The sequence below is a fragment of the Perissodus microlepis genome, chromosome 1 (genome assembly GCF_051167445.1).
Source record: "Perissodus microlepis isolate ML-2025 ecotype Zambia chromosome 1, ASM5116744v1, whole genome shotgun sequence".
NCBI classification, from domain to species: Eukaryota; Metazoa; Chordata; class Actinopteri; order Cichliformes; family Cichlidae; genus Perissodus; species Perissodus microlepis.
This window is the reverse complement of record NC_140461.1, coordinates 37,375,740-37,394,495: the sequence shown is the minus strand read 5'-3', so window position 1 is coordinate 37,394,495 and position 18,756 is coordinate 37,375,740. Positions and strand designations below refer to the sequence as shown.

At 41.7% G+C, this 18,756-nt stretch overlaps 1 protein-coding gene across 3 annotated transcripts in view; it reads right to left on the bottom strand.

The window, feature by feature from the left end:
• Positions 1-18,756, bottom strand: part of shank2b (SH3 and multiple ankyrin repeat domains 2b) — a 299,877-nt gene that overhangs the window by 175,752 nt on the left and 105,369 nt on the right. For all 3 annotated transcript variants that reach the window (XM_084920616.1, XM_084920699.1, XM_084920777.1), the window contains exons 3-8: positions 17,719-17,922; positions 16,163-16,234; positions 13,751-13,859; positions 5,177-5,328; positions 4,236-4,403; positions 902-1,018 (exon numbers count right to left, since the gene is read on the bottom strand). In XM_084920616.1, coding sequence (XP_084776742.1) covers positions 902-1,018; positions 4,236-4,403; positions 5,177-5,328; positions 13,751-13,859; positions 16,163-16,234; positions 17,719-17,922 — 822 coding nt within the window. The remainder of the gene's footprint in view (positions 1-901; positions 1,019-4,235; positions 4,404-5,176; positions 5,329-13,750; positions 13,860-16,162; positions 16,235-17,718; positions 17,923-18,756) is intronic.

The following is an 18,756-nucleotide window of genomic DNA, read 5'->3' as shown; positions in this document are numbered from 1 at the left end:
TGGATTTCAAAATAAGCCATGGCTGTAGGTGCAGCACCAGGAATATACCAGCCACAGAACACACAAAATACACACTCAATGTGTGTATATAGAATAATTAACCTACACGTTTTAAGCGGAGAATAAGACACAGAGTAAGCTCAAACTTTCAAATGATTGTTTTTATTAGCACACACCAAAATTCAGAAGCTACTACTTCTAGTATAAAAGCTAGAGTTTTACACCAGATACCATCCCTGATGCAATCCCAAAGGATTACGTCTTTGGCTGGAAACACAATTTTTACTCACAAATTTAACACAAACGGAGACGCCAGGCATAGAGCAAAAGTAACCCATGCAAAATAGACGACTGATGGTTTAGCTGCAAATTTTTGCAAATTTGCAAATGCCGCAAATTTTGCAGCATTTAGGTGCATTTAAATATTGCACTTCCTCTCTCTTTCACCCCAACTTTGTCTCTGATCTAGAGGGTGCATGTACACATTTACTTGTGCCTCTGATGTGCCTGTTATAGAAACTGTGATGAGAGCATACTGTCTGTGAGTGAGTCACACCTAATGTGTGGATTCTGGCCAAATCACTCCTTTACTTTTTCACACAGGGAAAGAGGTTTGGAAAGTTTTTTCCCTTAATAAATGAAATCATCGTTTCACAGCTGACTTTTGTATTTGCATAGGTTATCTCTGACTAATATTAAAAATCAGGAACGGGGCAAATATGTTTTTACGGCACTGTGTGCCTGCACGTATGAATAAGACACTCAGAGTGGCAAAAATGTTAAAATGCCAAAAAAATACCCTGAAAATGGATTTGAATAAGAAATCAATATTAAATCTACATTAACCCTAATAGAGCTCCAGTTCATGAACTGTCAACATATGTAATCGCCCACAACTCACCTGGTTGTATAGGGCACAGATGTGTAGAGCAGCATTTCCCGAGGCATTCTGGGCGCTCATGTCTGCTCCATAGAACAACAGATGCTCCAGGTGCTGCACATGGCCATGACGACAAGCCTGCACATACACAAAAAAGTCAATTGACGCTTCCACTCGAGAGAAGTTGCAGTAAAATGCCTCCAACACTAGATGTCAGTGTGCTGCAAAGGAGATAACATCAAAATGAGACGCAGCTGTACCCTCAGTTTGAACCCAGTCATGAAAAGATGGAAGGATAGGATGAGAGGAGGAAGGCTTAAATAAATCTGATAGCAAATCAAAATGCAACAGAATGTACAAATGAAGCCATCTGGTGTTAAAAAACAGACTGAGGAGGAAGTTACTGCGCTCATGAACCAATTTCCTCGTCAATATCAGTGAAGTTGGGAGTTATGGTGACGGGTGCCGGTTATTGTGTGAGGAAGAGCTTATTGTGAAATGGCCTATTTACTCTGGAGCTTCTTTGAGAGACTGACGGGTCTGTCAGAGGAGAAGGACAATAACTGCTCATCAACTAAAGCATGTTACAGTGAAAAGAAATTCATTATTACAGTATTCAGTATCACGCATCTAAACCCTTTCACTGGGCTCATCTTTTTGTCGTTTTTGTAACATATAATATTGAAAAGCCTAGAGCACGTGGTCCTGTGCACATGTTCAGAATTTTGAAAAATTGTTTCAAAATTCACCAAATTTGTTTTGAATAAAGACTTGACACAGGAGCCAACACTCATGGGAAATCCAACAAATACAATAAGGAAAATGGTCTGGGAAGCATTGGGGACTCATGTCCAGCCCTGAGATCATATGAAATCTGGCACTAAATAAGCTCATAAACATTTTTCTGTATTAAATGTTTTGCTAAGTGAAAAATCCTAAGTTTTACCATCGTAACATACTTACTTATTACCTAAAGTAGTTATTATGTAGAGTGGCCTTGACTTTTTTCCAGTGCTTCTTCATTCTGATGTTGCTGTGTAATGTCTGCTGGGTTGTCACATCTATTGCAAATTCTATCTTCTGCTCCTTGTCAGCTGCCACTGTGTTTGACTGGTTTGCCAGCAGCTCCTCTTCTGTCTTGGGTCCCACAGGATCTTAGCCCCGCTGTTCTCAACCATCTTTGGTGGTGTCTCCTATCAGGAATTGGGGATATCCTAATCCACATGTGCCGCAGATGTTCCGGTGCACTTTTGCATCCACTTGATTGTTCCTCCCAGTGAACGCTGAGAGGCAGATTACATCCTGCTACTATTTGCTGAATACTCTCTGTGGCACCTTTGCACAGCCTGAACTTGGGTCTGTCAGCTGTGGTAATTCAATTCAATTTCATTTATTTAGCACCAAATTACAACAACAGTTGCCTCCATGCACTTAGAGACAGACTGTAGGCAGACTCCCGCCTCTCTGGATCTGGTGCTTGGGGCCTGTTCTCATGCTGCCATGATCAGGGCCTCTGTGCTTCCCACTTCTATTTCACATCACAGTTTGTCTTCAGCTGTGTGATGTACACTTTGAGCAGCTTATCTTGGGGGGAGATTTTATTCCTGTTGTTTGAGCTTCCTTCTTGGCATCTATCTTAGCTTTTGTGGGTATTTGGCTATGGCTGACCTTCCATCTTCATCATGCTTCCCATTGGTCTGTGGGACACTCAGCTACTTATAACTGTTCTCTTTGTCCACTATCCTGCCTTCTGGTATCTCCATATATTCAGTCCAGATCACTTTCCCTATATTTGCAACCATTTGGCCAATGCTCATGGATCAGTGAGTTGATGTCTTGCCCACTCCCGGCATACAGTTTGATGTCATCCATATACAGAAGGCAGGTGATGGTCACTCCAATCCTGAATCTATTTCCATATGAATGTCAGTCCCTGTACTTTGACCCTCTGGACTGTGGGAGGAAGCTGGAGTACCAGAGAGAACTCATGGAAACTTCACACAGAAAGGTAGAGATGGTAGAGTGAAAGTCAGGAGCTTTTTGCTGTGAGGCAACAGTACTAACCACCGGGCCACCATACTGTACACCCTGAAGGTGAGCGGTGGAGCAGATAGAGAAAGCCTCCAACTACGCCAACAAGGTGCTTCTCTTCTCATGGAAGAGAACGAGCTGGTCTCACGTCTAAGAACAATCAAACCCTACTTCCTGATGGACCTGATGGCATCGCTCCTCCAGGACCGGAGGCACTCCTGGAGCTGGCTCTTAGGATGAGCACGGCCAACACAGACCCTTTCAAAGATAACCTACTTGAAATCTATCTATCAAATTCAAAAGATGGTGATATAAACATTAGTTCTCAGGGGAAAGGGGAGTTTTTTTATTTTTCTTTTTATTCTTTCTTATTCTGGGATGAATCGAGGAAAACTTTTAACTGTTTAACTGACTGATCATTGTTTTAATGCAACTTGGACAAATAAAAGTTGCTTCAAAATAACTATCAAAAAAGCATTTCTCTGCCAAGTACCAAGAACTGGTCTAGAAGAAATGTAACATAAAGCTTTAATATCTCCCCAATAGGCTTGTGTTATTATTGTGTTATTATTATTATGCTGAAGTTAAATTATGTGATAAAAAATGACCTAGAACTTTATGTGAAGAGATAATAATTGGCTTCTTGGTGGTTCTTTTGGGATAGAACTATAAAATAAAAGAATTTCTTCTTAGAGACCAATAAATTCATTTCAAGATCAATTAATCTGTCAAGCGCCAACAATGCAATAAAGCCATTACTGTCCAGTGAAGGGATAACATTCTTGTGTCCATGAAGTTTGTTACATTACTGACGCTCAGTGCTTTGTTTGCCTGTTAGCATGAAACATACCAGCGTATGGTATTCGTTACGTTCCTTGATGGCATTTTCCAGAATTTTATGGATTAGTAAAGAAAACTTTACAGTCTGAACCACCATCAACCATCCTATACATGTAATTGTTAATTGACAGCAGAGAGTTATCATGTCTGAAATGGGACAGTTGGGGGAGGGCAGAGTTTTTGACAGCTCCACAAGGATAACGAGATGTAAGGAATCTGATAAAGCAGATGGCTTGAACGCAACCTCACACACGCTTTGTGGAGATGCTCACAGTTTGTTACTGCTGCAGAGTGGCTCTCTTTAAATGCCTTTATCTACTTCAACGGGTAACAGCTGCCAAGACAGTCGCCCACAGCCGGAGAAAGGCTATGTGTGTGCGTGCCTAACTAATACAAGCTGTTCCAAATAACCACAGAGGAATTTTTTTTTTTTATCTATTTTTATGTGCGTGTCTAGAGGTGCACGTCTTGCACAGGGTCGTACCTGGTGAACTTCATGCCAGCCGTTCTCGTCTTGGCAACACACAGAAGCGTGGTGGTTCAGTAGAAGCTCGCAGCAGCCTGGGTCCCCACCCACCACCACACTGTGATACAGGGGAGTGAGACCCCGGCTGTCCTTGTAGTCTGGAGAAGCTCCCAATTCTAGCAGCGTCTAAGGATGGACAGGTAAGAAAGTTAGACAGGTAGCTGCTACATTAGTATAAAGCAGATAAGCTGTGATTCTTTCTTTTTCCACCTAGCATACTTGGGATGATCTTCCTGTGGCATGACCCAGTTTTGGCCAAGCTGTCACACAGGCCTCACATTTCACTTATTAATACTTTAATGTAGATTGGAGTCGTTGGCCAACTCAGTGACTGCAAGGTATAGTGCTGGAATATATTCATGCAGATGACAAATAATGCAGGTTTGCAAAGAGCTCGCAAACCTGCACACGTGCTGTGTGCAAATGTGAGTGATATTTCAGTTCACCTAAAGTCACAGGAGTCACTAAGACAGTTTTCTGGAACCAAGTTTCTTTAACATTTACATAAATTTATAATCAAAGCTGTTAAAAGCTGATATAAAAGCTGATGCATGTGCACATGACACACACACACGCATCATTATGAAACTTTCTGTCCATTGTGAGATTTCAAAGATAAAACACATTTTGTTTCTCTTGCAGAAGTCTTGTCTACCCTCACCTATAGCCTTCACTTCACGAGTACAAGTACAGTTAGAGGCATCGTCCCTTAATCAGCTCAACATGCTGTGAAATGACAGGTCTGCATGCATTAAGAATGCATGTCGGTTACGTTGCAGCAAAACATCTTCGAGCATGATCTATCAGCTGTCAGACTTTCATTGGGCTTCTAACACAAAGAAAGCCAGCAATGCACAAGTAAGCAAGTGCTAAACAAATGAAAGGAGAGGAGCCTTCACCGTGAGTATAATCTGGTTCTTCGACCTTGCAGCTTTGTGAAGAGCAGTCATGCCATCTTTTGCCCTGAAGTCCAAATGAGCTCCTCCATTCTTCAGCACCTTTATGATCTCCCCCGCATTGTCCAGGTGAGCTGCAAATGTCAATGGGCTCTCTAGAAAAAAAAGAAATAACAACAACAAATAAATATTTTCATGACTGAAATTCTGTCTGGAAAGAAGAGAGAGTGAAGAAAAAGAAAGTGCAGACTGAAAACTCAAGGGACAGCATGTGTGCTATCATTCAAACCACATTTTAAGATTTGCTTTTACTTTAACACTTTAGGACACCTGAGTAAATTAGCACTTGTTAAGTGGTATAAGCAGGCATTGTAAAGTGAAATCTGCTGCAGATGAACCCAATGAAAGCCATGAACCAAAATGCACTGATCAAATAATATTCTTCTTCTGTATACTCTGCACTCGGTTTCAGGCAGGTTTTTCCACTTTTTTTGATGATGAAGAATTGGAATCAGAATAGGCTGTATCCGGTCTTTACGTCTGATGTCATTAGCCGTTTCTGGGTCCAAACTCCACGTCAGGTCAAACAAACACTGCAGCATCACTCAGAGTTAAAAACTGTCTAAATTCTTTCATCTTTAATAAAATGATCAGCGTTGCTGCTTTACCAGGTGCAACAATGAAGTTTAACATCCAGCCATCCATGAAAACAGAATTTATTAAATTTAACGGAGTTAGAAGTTAGCAGGAAGTTAGCTCGCTAGTTTCCACCTAAGCATGATATAGCATGTTCTGACTGAGAGATTTCTAGAAAAATTCAAACGTACAGCTCTGCTATCACTTCCAACATAAATGAAGACAGAAAACTAAACAGCAGTGACGTTTGTAGGGTTACTGAAGTTGGACCAGCTGGTATTTAATGATGTGCTACGTGATCGCTAGCTACACAGCTATGTTAGCATAACATAAACACAGTGAAGCTGGAGGATGAACGCTAACTTCTTTCCACTCGATAAAAGTTAATGTGAGGGTTCCTGATGGTTAGGGACAAATGCAATCGCATGGCAGGATGTAAACGGACCAAACTTCAGTCAGGAGAACAACTGAGATAATCCATCCACAATCCTACGAGGTTAGTCATTAATATGCTGCTGCATGGGCTGGGCTGTAGTTACATCGTAAGGGTTTAAAAACGGAGCTTTAAAATGAACAGTGATGATAAAAATTGAGGGAGGTGACAGTGATCATTGACTGTTTTGGGCTTTTTCAGATTAAATAGAACAAGATACAAAGCACTTAAACATGTTAGAAACATAAGTCTTAATAAACGCAGAGTAGTTTGGACCTGGAAGCAGGATTCATCGCGTCATCATTTAAAGACTGGACTCACCAAGTATGTGTGCAAATATGTAACAGAGTAGACGATAGACACGACTGACAGTTTGACATCAACATGACAATGGTGCAGAGTACAAAGATGCTGGAATAAATAAAAATGTGCATCAGTTTCTGCTTGGCTCATTTTTGTCCTTAATAAATCCAAAACTGACTCCCAGCTGCACGGTGCATTTTAACAAGATGTGTTTTGTGATGGTCTCGTGCATTTGGCTTCTTTTAGACTCACTCTTAGTACAAATAACACTTGACTGTAGTAAACTGGTGGATATACAAGTTTGAATGGATCTATACTTACATACTAAAATTAGGTAAATATATAAGTGCTTCAGAAAGCGCAATCTGAATTTCAATGAGAGCGCTCTCATGTATACTTTCTGATGCAACATTTGGGTGTTTGTAAATTTTCATATTGCTTTTTTCACCATTCCATAATTCAAGTGGAGTTTTACAAGGTTTCCTTTCAGCGCTTACAGTCGAGGTTCAGGTTCACCTCATTTAAACTGACATGAAGCGGGCCGATAAAAACAGGTCAGTTCGCTGTCAAGACTAATTAGAGTAGTAAGGGATAAACTTTGAGGTGATTTAAACATCGACGAATGTTTCTCAATTAGGTCATCAAAATAAGACACTTTAGCAACAGCTGTGACCCAGTTTGATGATATATCAAACAGTCATGCTCAATCATTTCTAAACTGACACAGAAATCATCTATGGAAAGCATGTATGATTTTTCTGTAGTTATGTCAAAATAAATGATTTCATTCCAGCCAGCAGCAGTTCTTTCAGTTACCTTATTATATTGAGAGATAATAATGTCTCCTGCACACTTGTGCAAGTTTAGTTTGTCATTCTTGTAAAAATGTCACATGTGAGAAATATTGTTGTGGCAGAGCAGAGCCCAGTGTAGTGAAACTGGATAAGAGCGACCAAAAATTCAGTCGCTATGTTTGTTGTGACAAAGAGTCATGAGCACTTTTTGAGAGTGGGAAAGCTATTTCTCGCCTTGTACCAAAATGAATGGCACCAAGTGGGTAAGTGGCAGCTTCTGAAGGGATGGAAATGCGGCTTGATTTGTCCTACTGTGCTGACAGTGCAGACATGGGGAGCTAGACGAAGATGAGTGATTTTATTTTGTTTGTCGATCACGTGGAGCTTTTGCTCACTGGCTGTAATCAATAGCTGGTACGAGCTGAGTCCTGAACACCAGAGACGCCTCTTCCTCTAAGCAGCAAGACATTCATTTAACAATAGCGCCCAACAGCTCTCAAAACCCAATATGATACCCTCAATTCTCTGCCTAATAACCTCTTCTGCTCTTCTGCTCTTCACTCCATCTTTATTTGCCTTGGTAGACCATTTTTATGGCCAGTCTGTCCACTCAATACTGACCATGTTAAGCTCTACAGCACTGGACATATTCATTAAGTGGACATAAATAAACATAATTGTCATCCTTAACAATCAGGTGAGTCAACAGCACATAAATCGGTGCTTACCAAATGATTGGAGAGAGGTTTTTTGTGGGGGGTTGAACAACAATAAGGTCGACAGACGTGATCCCTTCTTACAAAAGGGTCTTCTGCTTTCTTTCGTTTTTTTAAAGGAAAAAGAGCAGCTTGATGTTTCTTCCTCACAGACTGTTCTTCTAAAGTCCTCACGGTCTGATTAGCATCCTCTCAGGGGCAAGTACAGCTGAACCATGAGTGATTCTCTGTGCCATAGTAATACATGCCCTCCAGAAGCTTAGATCTCAGTGTAAATGTCTCCTCTTCCTCCTTGTTGTTTTTTTTAGCAAAAGCTTTGAGAGTTTTCTGTCAATCCCATTGTGGTGTGAATAAGGCACGGCGGGACCACAGATCATCATTTAGAGCCATTTATTGTCATCAGCTGCAGCTCTTAAGCTGCCAGCCGCACATCACACCACAACTTACAACACACAACCCCTGCTCCCCCGTTTTTACCACGGCGGGTGTGATTGCAGATGCCGTGCAGGTGCGTCCGCACGACATCACCGACAACGCCTCACCATGCACCCCCATCGCCTGATTGAGGCCGGGGAGCCATCCGGCCGGACCTACTCCCCCAACCAGTTTCCAACCCGGTGACAGGACTGTGTCTCTTCCGGAGGCCGCCCACGCCTCCGGAAGATGCTGGTCTGGAGGCCAGCCACCTGGCGAGCTGGCACAACCCCGCAGGCATGGTCGTGAGCCCCTGCTCACGGGCAGCTGTGCAGATGTCCGGCGTGCACCGGCCTCTGGTGAATGTGAGGCCGGTCTGACGAGCACGCCGATCTCAAGCTTGGTGCACGGCAGCTCCAATCGAGCAGGCTCCCCAGGCACGGGGACCTCCTCTGTCGTCACCGCCGCTCCTGGCTCAATCAGCCACTCCTCTCCCCCTGGCCGGCGCAGACCCCTGCTCCCCTGTGTTTTACCACGGCGGGCGTGATTGCAGATGACGTGCAGGTGCGTCCGCACGCCATCGCCGACCATGCCTCACCACACCCATTAACTGTTGAATCTGTACTGAGCTGGAGAGTGGGTGATATTTCAGTGATAAGCTGATATAAAAAGTCTGTAGCTTTTAAAAATAGATAAAGTTGTTACTGCCTTTAAAATACAAGTATGAATTATTAACCACAGTCAAGGAATAAATTTATGCTTGAACTAAGAGAACCCACCCCTTACATTTCCCAGAATGGTTTTTCACACAGTTTCTGGTGTGATGCTATGAAATGAAGGGTTTATGAGTTACATGTTGCTTGTTTAAGCATTAAAGCTTTTGGATATTAGCTAAGATGTTGGTATTATCATTATAGGAGCAGCTCTATTGTTCTTCCATAATCATAAAGGGTTTTGGTTTTTTATTTCCCTGCAAACTTAGAACACTGAATGTGTGGGATTTTGTGTTTTACACCACCGCTCATCAGAATGAAAAATGTTTACTGTTGTACTAAAGCGCATGTTTGGCTTCTTTCAGTTGAGTGGCACAGGTGAGTGCAGCTCCATGTTATTACAGGTCAGACATGTCTCTTAATGCATGCTTATGGGCCACACATGTTTACAACACCATAAACACAGGGACAATGGCAAATATTGATGTGCTGTTGTGGAGAACTTGGACTACCTGTGTAACCTCTCAAGGATCCAGCTATCGCCTCAGGATGTTTTAAAGCTCTCCATTATCTATCAAGATGATTCCACACTGAGTGAAAGCTCAGTGTGGAATCACTGAAATGAAAGCTATGCCATGACAAAGCCTGCACTGCATTTTATACAGTAGATGTAAATGTTTTCCTGAACTCTTCAATAGTCATCAGTGATGATTTGATGGAAACATTTTAAATTTGGATTTTCAGTCCAGTCCTTTGACCCTTTCGCCCTGTTTCCTTTTTTAGGTGTGGCATCTTGACAGCCACTCGAAATCCACTGAACGGCCAGATGATCTATAAGATCCTGTTTCAGGTAATGTCCATCTGCTGTGGATTTTTTTCAAGAACATACGGCACACCATGCTGAGATACGGCAAATGTTTGGCTAGCAGCACTTGGGAATCATCTTGTTGGTGCAAAAATGCAATTGTATGCCAATTATATGCCTGTGTTATTACTGTTAATAGATCATTTTAATCACTGCCTTGCTTGCTGTTAAAAGTGATTTTTTTCTGAGAACCCTTGAGTGGTGTCTGTGGCATAATTACTTTAAGGCAATAACTTGATAGTAATGGAAAGATCACGGAGCAAGCCTTTGGTAAATGAACATGACCACTCACAGAGGAATAATGAAATGTACGCATACCTCTAATGCAACTTTATTTCAGTTTTAGGTCCGTTACCATCTGCAGTTAAGGTATTTAAAGGCCTTGCCATATTTTAAGAATATATCATCAATAAAAATAAATAGATAAGCACAACCTTTCAGAATCATAGGAAATCCCAGATGTACATGATGTATCTGACATGTCCTTCATTTCCTATTTTCCCTGAACACGTCTCATCCTATTCCATATTTTTCTGTTTTCACAGTCAGCAGGCAAAATGTTTCTGGACAACCACAGGCAGCGTGCATGTGCTTCCTGTTATATAACAAACGAATATTGTGTGTATTTCGTTTTGGTCTTTTGAAGCTCCTGTTTAAAAAAATATGCCTGTGTTGCTCCTGATAGATTTCTCATCTGTTTAACAGAGAACACAGATGATGTTAAGTGGAAGAAGAAGTTCCACAGCAAATTAAGTTGAGTGAACAACAGAGTGGTGTAGTGCATGCTTGGAGATTATATGTTGTTGTACTTGCGGGGTGTTAGTCTCCTCAGTGGTCCTGTGAGGACTCCTAACTATCATCCTGGCCTAGTGTAGCATGAAACACCTGCTCACTTTGATTTTATGGAACATTTGTGTGTTGAGTACACACTGACGTTAGGACATAACTCATTAGCTGGGTAGTAGCTGCCCACCCTCCATGTGTGGCTCCAAAGACACAGAGCCATGCCTCTGGCTGGGATAACTCTATTTGCCCAGGATGGAGCAGGCAGACCTAACCCACATTTTCCTTAAGGGAATTTCTATACACCACTCACATGTTCACACCTGGAACAAACAAAATCCTTCACTGCTGCCCACAAGGCAGTATCCTCCACTTCAGCAGGTTCCTGAAGCAGTGCACATGTTTGGTATTTAGTGGCTCCTTTTATATTTGGCACCAAGGCCAAACAGCTCTGTTATCTCGGTTTAATTATAGAATACTTTCACAAGGCACTCTAGCTTGTCTTGAAGGGTCAGTTCAAAGCTTTTCTCGCTTTCTTTTTTGAGTTCAGCAGAATTGAATGGCTTCTTCTTTATGCCATAAAAATTACATATATATATTTTTTAAAAATGCAGTGTCCCCAACATACATGTGAGTTCTTAAAAACAAAGCCTTCATTCCCCTCCATCCTCACAGATTTTTACATGTACCATTTCTAATTCAGAGTGCAACTTAGTGCCTTGACAGCCATTCAAAAACTGAACTCACGAATACCTTCAGAACCGATTGCATCGAACTGTTGCTTCTGGAAAGGATGCCCTTTTGTCTCTTGTTGCTCATTAATCTGCTTTCCCTACTAGTAATCCTATAACGACAAGTCACTTAATCCTGTGCATGGAGCAGCCTCTGGTCATGATGGGACTGGAAGTAGACCCCTTGGCTTTGGTGTTAGCTTTTTTTTTTTTTTCCACTGAAGGGCTCTCGACCTTGGTGGACCACATATGATATCTTACACAAATCAGTACGGCATCTCCTCCCATTTAGCTACATTTTAATACATTTCTTCAACAGCATTTTACAACAACAGTTATCTCAAGACCATTTCATTGTAAGAAGCTGCAACATTACAGAGAATGATTCACAAATAATACTCTATCAGCAAGCAAGAACCAGTTCAACAGAACAACCAGGCTCAGGAAGGGTTGGTTAATGACATACAATATTGCAATTAATTAGAGTAAAAGGGTGAGTGGAGAAAAAAAGGCTCCGGGTGTAATGGTTAGCACTTAAACAGCCCGAACCTCCAGCAGTTTAACAAAGAGGCAGTTCAGGATCACCTGATTCAACTCTTGACATTTAGCAAAGAGAAAAGTTCTTAAAGTTATACGAGGTCTCCGTGTCTTGAAACCAAACTGGGAGCTGGTTCGATGGGACTTTGCCTCTCATTCTGCTTATGTAAACTCTTGTAACCACACTTTTCCATTTGGATAATATGTTCCTGTGGGGGCTTCAGATACGATGGAATCTGATCACTCCGATCTTAATTCTAAATTAAATTCTCCTCGTGTATGCTTCAGGGAGCTTTTAGGACAACCTGATTATAAGGAAGTACACTTTGACCAGCCTAAAGTAAGAAATGCATGGACGAGGTTTTCAGTATCTTTTAGATAAGATGCTTCTAATTTGGTATAAAATTAGCACACAAAATGGGGAACTTGAAGATCATTAAACTGAAGATTACAAAGGCTTTTGTATTTTTAACTTTTGAAATATAATCAAAGTCGAAAATAAAGGCAAATAAAGGTGTGGGCATACTTGGGGACTGACTCTTTTAACTGACTCATGCCCGTCCACAGTCTGCAGAAGGTTGTAAAAGGGCCAACAAGAGGTCGTTGTGGAAGCATACTTGCTCACTTTGGGAGATTTACACAGATGTCCTGGTAAGAGCGAGGGAGAGCAGACGCTAACATCCAAAAATCCACATCTCATTTAGGTGCTACCATGAGATCCATTAATGATCCTTCCACAGGTTCATGAATGGTAAACCTTTGACTACCTTTGCTTCTAATAGGCTGTCTTTTCTTCATCTTGGCCAAACTTCAAATAAATGGTCGGTTTTTAAGCAAGGGTTGATAATAAACTAAAAACTTCAATACAATAAAACAAAAATAAAATCCAGCCAATCCAAAAAAATCCAGCTCTATGTTTTTCTAAGTGGATTCTCCAGGTCCATCCATCCATCTTCTTCTGTTTATCCGGGGCTGGGTTGCGGGGGCAGCAGCCCAAGCAGCCCAGACCTCCCTCTCCCCAGCCACCTCCTCCAGCTTGTCTGGGACCAGCCGAGAGATATAATCTCTCCAGCGTGTCCTGGGTCTGCCCCGGGGCCTCCTCCTGGAGGAACATGCCCAGAACACCTCACCCAGGAGGCGCCCAGGAGGCATCCTTGTCAGATCCCCAAACCACCTCAGCTGGCTCCTTTCGATGTGGAGCAGCAGCGTCTCTACTCTGAGCCCCTCCTGGATGGCCAAACTTCTCACCTTATCTCTAAGGGAGAAGCCAGCCACCCTTCGGAGGAAGCTAATTTCCGCCGCTTGTATCCGCGATCTCGTTGGCGGATGCATTGTGAGACGGGCGGCAGCTAGGAGTGGAGGTCCTGGCGGACCGATCCCCGGATACCAAGACTGGCAATTGGGAGTCTCCAAGTGTTTTTACATTTTCTTTTGTGCAAATGAAGAAAAAAAATGGACATATTCTGATAACACCTGGTGAGTTTTCTTCCTCTATTATGTGCTTCTCTGCTGTTGCTGACCCTCCTCAGAGTAACAGTGTGTATACATACACATTATCAAACCAGGACTTGCACTTGTGTAAACTGTAAATTGTGCTTTTAGTGTACTTGAAGTGTTTGTTGTCTGTGCTTATGAGCAGCATGTTGCCTTACCGCCAGTGTCACTATCGTGATAGTTGGGATCAAAGCCTCTTTCCAACATCTTGGCCACTTTGTCCACTTGATTGTGCTGAACAAGGTCCATGAACTTCCTCAGATTGGCCTACACAACCAGAAAACACAAAGCGCTATTAGAGTGAGGAAAAAGAACAAATGGTAGTGGGTGTGTGAGAGCGAGAAAGACAGGATAGAGGTTCAGAGCTGCAAAAAGACTGAAATAGAAGTTGAGATAAAGAATAACGAAGGGTGAAAAGTGGAAACGCTTAGGAATACATTGTTAAACTGAGAGAGGCTTGCAGATGGAGATGGAAGGAATATAAGGTAGAATACAAGGAAACTGAAAGCAGGCTACACAGAAAGGGACATGACAGGACTGAGAGTGTGGCGAGTGGAAAGAGTGGAATGGTTGCTCCTTCCTGTTCTGTCTGCTTTCTTTCCAGGCCACATGATAAAAATAGATAAGAGAGCAGCTCCCCAAAGGAGAGGAGTAAAATGAGGAACGAAGAATGAGATGGCAAAAGAAGAGAAGGACAATAGGTAGCAAAATAAGAATGGACTGGAAAGAAAAGCAGGAGAATAAATGAGGAGGAGATTTTTCCTTTAAACTAACCAATAAAGAACAAAACAGTTTAAAAAACATTTCAAGCTTTATTCATAGAAGTAAAGGAATAAAATAAATAAAAAGTAAAAACAATAATCAAGCATAGATTTACCTCAAACTGGTCATGTAGTTGAGCTAAGCTGCCAGCTGGATCAGCCAGTCCACATTAGCTAATGTGACAGCTGATACCGTTCTATCAGGCTGATGTGACCGAATGAAACGAAGCTGTTTTATCACAGATGCACAGAGCTGCTGTTTAAATCTTAACCCTGATGAGTCAGTTAAATACCCAGAAATGTCAAGAGTTCATGTGTTTTTCTGGAATGTTTTATTTAATGTAGCTGACACGTCCCTTGTGTGTGTGTGTGTGTGTTTGTGCGTGTGTGTGTGTGTCTGTGTATCTGCAGGCCTGATGAATCAGTCTGCAGGACGGTACCCTATCCTTCTCTCTCTCTTTCTCCTTTTACTGAAATAGTTTGGGAGGCTCTCTCAGTGTGAGCTCGAGCCAACCGCAGGGCAGCAGACTGCATGGCAAACAGGATTAGCTCCGAAAAGTTGGGTCAAGCCAAGAAACAAACATTAGAAACATTAGAAACAGATGTCTGTCAAACGCATTTACTAAACTGACCCTTTTGTAAACTTGGTTTGAGCACATTAACCCCCGTGCCCCATATTTATTGAACATGTGCTTTTTCTGAACTTTTTGGATTCTAGTAGCCTACCACCTCTCGTCCATCCTCTCTTCCCTATAGTCGAGATGGAGTTAGAGCAGCTGTCAGACAGTTTCCCATAATGCCGGTAACAGAGCGCTGCCAGAGACACTTATACTTTGGCTGCACTACAGGATTACAGTAGCAGTGGGAAAGCAGCCCAGAGCTAGCCTTTCACAGCGATGGAGACGCTAGAAATCTGCAATTTACTGTATACATTTATTTCAGTTCGTGTGGGAGGAACAGAGATAGAGTGAGGGAGCAGTCTGCTGTTGGGCTGCCAGAAAAAAGAACAGCCTTCATCTGAGCAGCATACAAACTCCCAGAGTTTTCTCGACTATCACACAGGAACAGCAAAGCCAAATAAGCATAACTGACAGGTAAGTCGCACTGTACGCTTGCTTGGACTTTCTATCCCTCACTCTTTTCTCGTCACAACTCGAGCTGCCAAGAAGCACAGCAAACAGATGCAAGTGTTAATCCAATTGAGAGAGTGATTATTGAGGCCACTACAAAGAAACGCAATCTGTGAGCATCCTTTCTTTTCTCATTTTTATGATTTTATTTTGGCAACACCTTTGGTGTGAAACAGCCATTACTGTTGTGTTTTCACACTGCACTTCCCAGGGGCCAGCCAACAGTCAGAGTGAGGTGGGTGGAAGTGTGACATTTATTGTCGCACATTTCATTTATTATTTATTCTTGGATTTCATGATCATTTGTCTCAGCTACATGTACCCGGTTTCTAAGAGCATCTTTCTGCTGTTCCAAACACCCAGTGTCGGGTAGGTGCAAAGAGGCGCATCCTCATTAAATATCATCTTTAATGTGTTTTTACCTCACTGGGATTTTTAAATCCATTCAGTTCAGCTGAATTGTGGGTAGAAGCTTATCAATAGTTTAATGATCCTCTGTCTCTATGTGCATGTCAAAATCAAGGTGAAGTAGACGTGTCTCGGTCATGTGGCATTATTTGGAAAACCAGTCTCTGCTTTTAGTCAAAGTTGGCTCATCATAAATGACTTGCAATCCCTGTCTGAGAGTCAGTGTGCTTCCTAAACATGTGACTAAATACTAACTCAACAAAAATCCTACCTTTGTATGAAGTTTGGCGATCTGTTTCTCATCGACATTGGGCTGTCTGTAGACTCTGCTCTTGTATCGGAACTGTTGAGTAAACAAAAGTAATAATTAAGTGCATTTGTAAGCAAAACGGTTACATTACTGTGTTTAAAAATGGTAGGCATCAACAGAAATTCAAGAAAAATCATTATGACTTTATATTTAATATTTCTCCTGACAGTCAGTAACTTCTTACTGTAAAGCAACAGTTATATTATACCTCATTACACGTCTGTGCTGTACTGATCTGAGATCAGATACCACAGAGTGAGTGCAACTATGCCTTGAATAAAAGTCCCGAATCAAAAGGGTGGCTCCAGTAAGCCCTCTATTAAATTAGTACACATTTGGGATCCAGTGACCTCTAATAAGTCTCAGTCACAGCCAGTTTACTTTGCACCTCTGGGTGCATCTTGAAAGCAACTTTTCCTCTGGAAAGGAAATCACTGGGATAATGCCTAAGATGTGTCCTTTTGATCAAGAGCACACTTCATTACTTTTACGGGCTGTCTGCTGTCAGCTGTAAACATTTTACTGCAGGATTTGTTAAAGATCCATACTAACAGGATTTTTTAAATTACTTGCAAACTTATACTTATAAAACTTATATCTGATTCCTTCAGTCCTTCCTCACTTTTGAATGATACTGAATTTCAGTGTTGATTTGAATTTTTTTAAATATACATCTCAAAAAATACATTTGCGGTTTGAGGTTTACACACAGTCGTCATGGGCATGAATGTCATTGTAATTTGGGGATTTTAATTATTTTTTTGAGCTGTCCTTTTTCCAGGCTACAGCATATATGTTTAAGAAGAAGAATTGGGTGCACAATGTTGATTTTATTTAGGATTTTCTATGACCAACACAGGATAAAAATCTATATATTGATTAAATGTCTCTTAGTAAGTTGCACGTTGACCAGGCACTTTTGTTGGACCATGTATTTCAGTAGTTTCCAGTTCCTGAACATCCTAACCACTTCCCTCTCATCTGAGGCTAACAGTTTGGCAAAATAACTTGTGCTTCAATAAAATTGTTTGAACTGATTATCTTGGAATCTGCAGCTGTGTAAAAATGGCTCCAATAGACTTTAATGTAAATGTAGAATTCTCCTTGGACTATCCTGTTATTCTGAGTATTGGTCATTCCAATGAGTGCTGACAAACCCTTTTTATGCTGACAAAGAGAAACTACAAGCTACAGCAAATCATGCTCACTAATGACATTTGAGCCTGTATATGTTTGACCATGTGTGGATTAGAGAAAATCCAAGATACATTTATGCATCTAATTCAGATTTTTTTAAGTGATTAAAATGTGAACTGTTTTTCATTCCACCCTGGAAAGAAAAATAGTATAAAGAAATTTACCCTGACATTCATGATGATGAGTGAATGTAAACTTCTGACCACACCTGTATTATTTACATCAGAATTTAAACAATTTCCTGTTTGAATTTTTAGATTATGTAACATAAAATATCCAAAAAATGTGATGTGATTCACGTAAATTTGTCAACAGTTTACCTCCAGAGATGGGACGCCCTTGCTGATTGGCTGGGGGTATTCTCGGAGGATGCGTTCTTCATCCAGGAACTTGCCTTCTCTCCCATTGCTCGCTGGCTGGAAAAGCCCATAGTTGAGCACATCTTTCAGGCTCTGATTAAGTGTACAAAGGATCCGCTGCTTGGCAACCCAGACCGTTGCATCCGGGTTGAAGCGCATGCATTTCTGGTTGGGTTTGGAGCGCAGCAGAGGGGGAGGGGGGATATGTGAGAGGAAAAAAATAGACAAACTGATTAGAAAGTGATGCCTGAAGTGTTGGCTGGCAGACACAAGCAAGAAAAAGTAAATAATCACCTCTGAAAACAACAAACATTATGTGACACACATTTCACTTGTACTGGACTTCCAACTTTTGACTGGCAGATGCAAATAACTTGGGCCATAAGACTCAAGAGAAGATTAGACCAGAGCTAAAGAACAATGGTGCCCAATTAAAACAGTTCTAACATATCCAAACTGGTGTTTTAATAACCCAAACCCTGTCCCAGTTACTAAAACTAGACACACACATCACTGCCAAACCTTTTTTAATTTATTGTTTTATTGTTAGGATGCTAAGCGGGGCCGCTGTCCTCGCTGCGGATGTAATTGACAGAACCCTTCTGCCCCTGCTCTTTCTCAGCTTCAGCTTCTGTGAAAAAACCCAAACAAATAATGCAGGATTTCTGGTCTGAATCAGAGAGGATTACGGGCACTGTGCCGTGGCATTCAGGAAGTGTCTGTGAGACTGTACAGCTGGGTGTGCTGCTCAGCCAGTGATAGCAGGCCTGTGTCTTTAATAAAGTCTGAAGTGATGAACAGTTTGTGAACTCTGTGTAGCTTTAATCCTCTTGCCTGGCGTTGAGACAAAGACAGGAGGTGAAGGATTGGACGTATACAGAAACAGATGTCTGGCATCTGGCAGGGGCTGTGTGGACTGATAGGGCCTCCTGTCCTCTTCTTACAATAGCAGACCTCCATCCACTCCCATTGTTAGTGCTTCCTGAACTGACTGTGCTC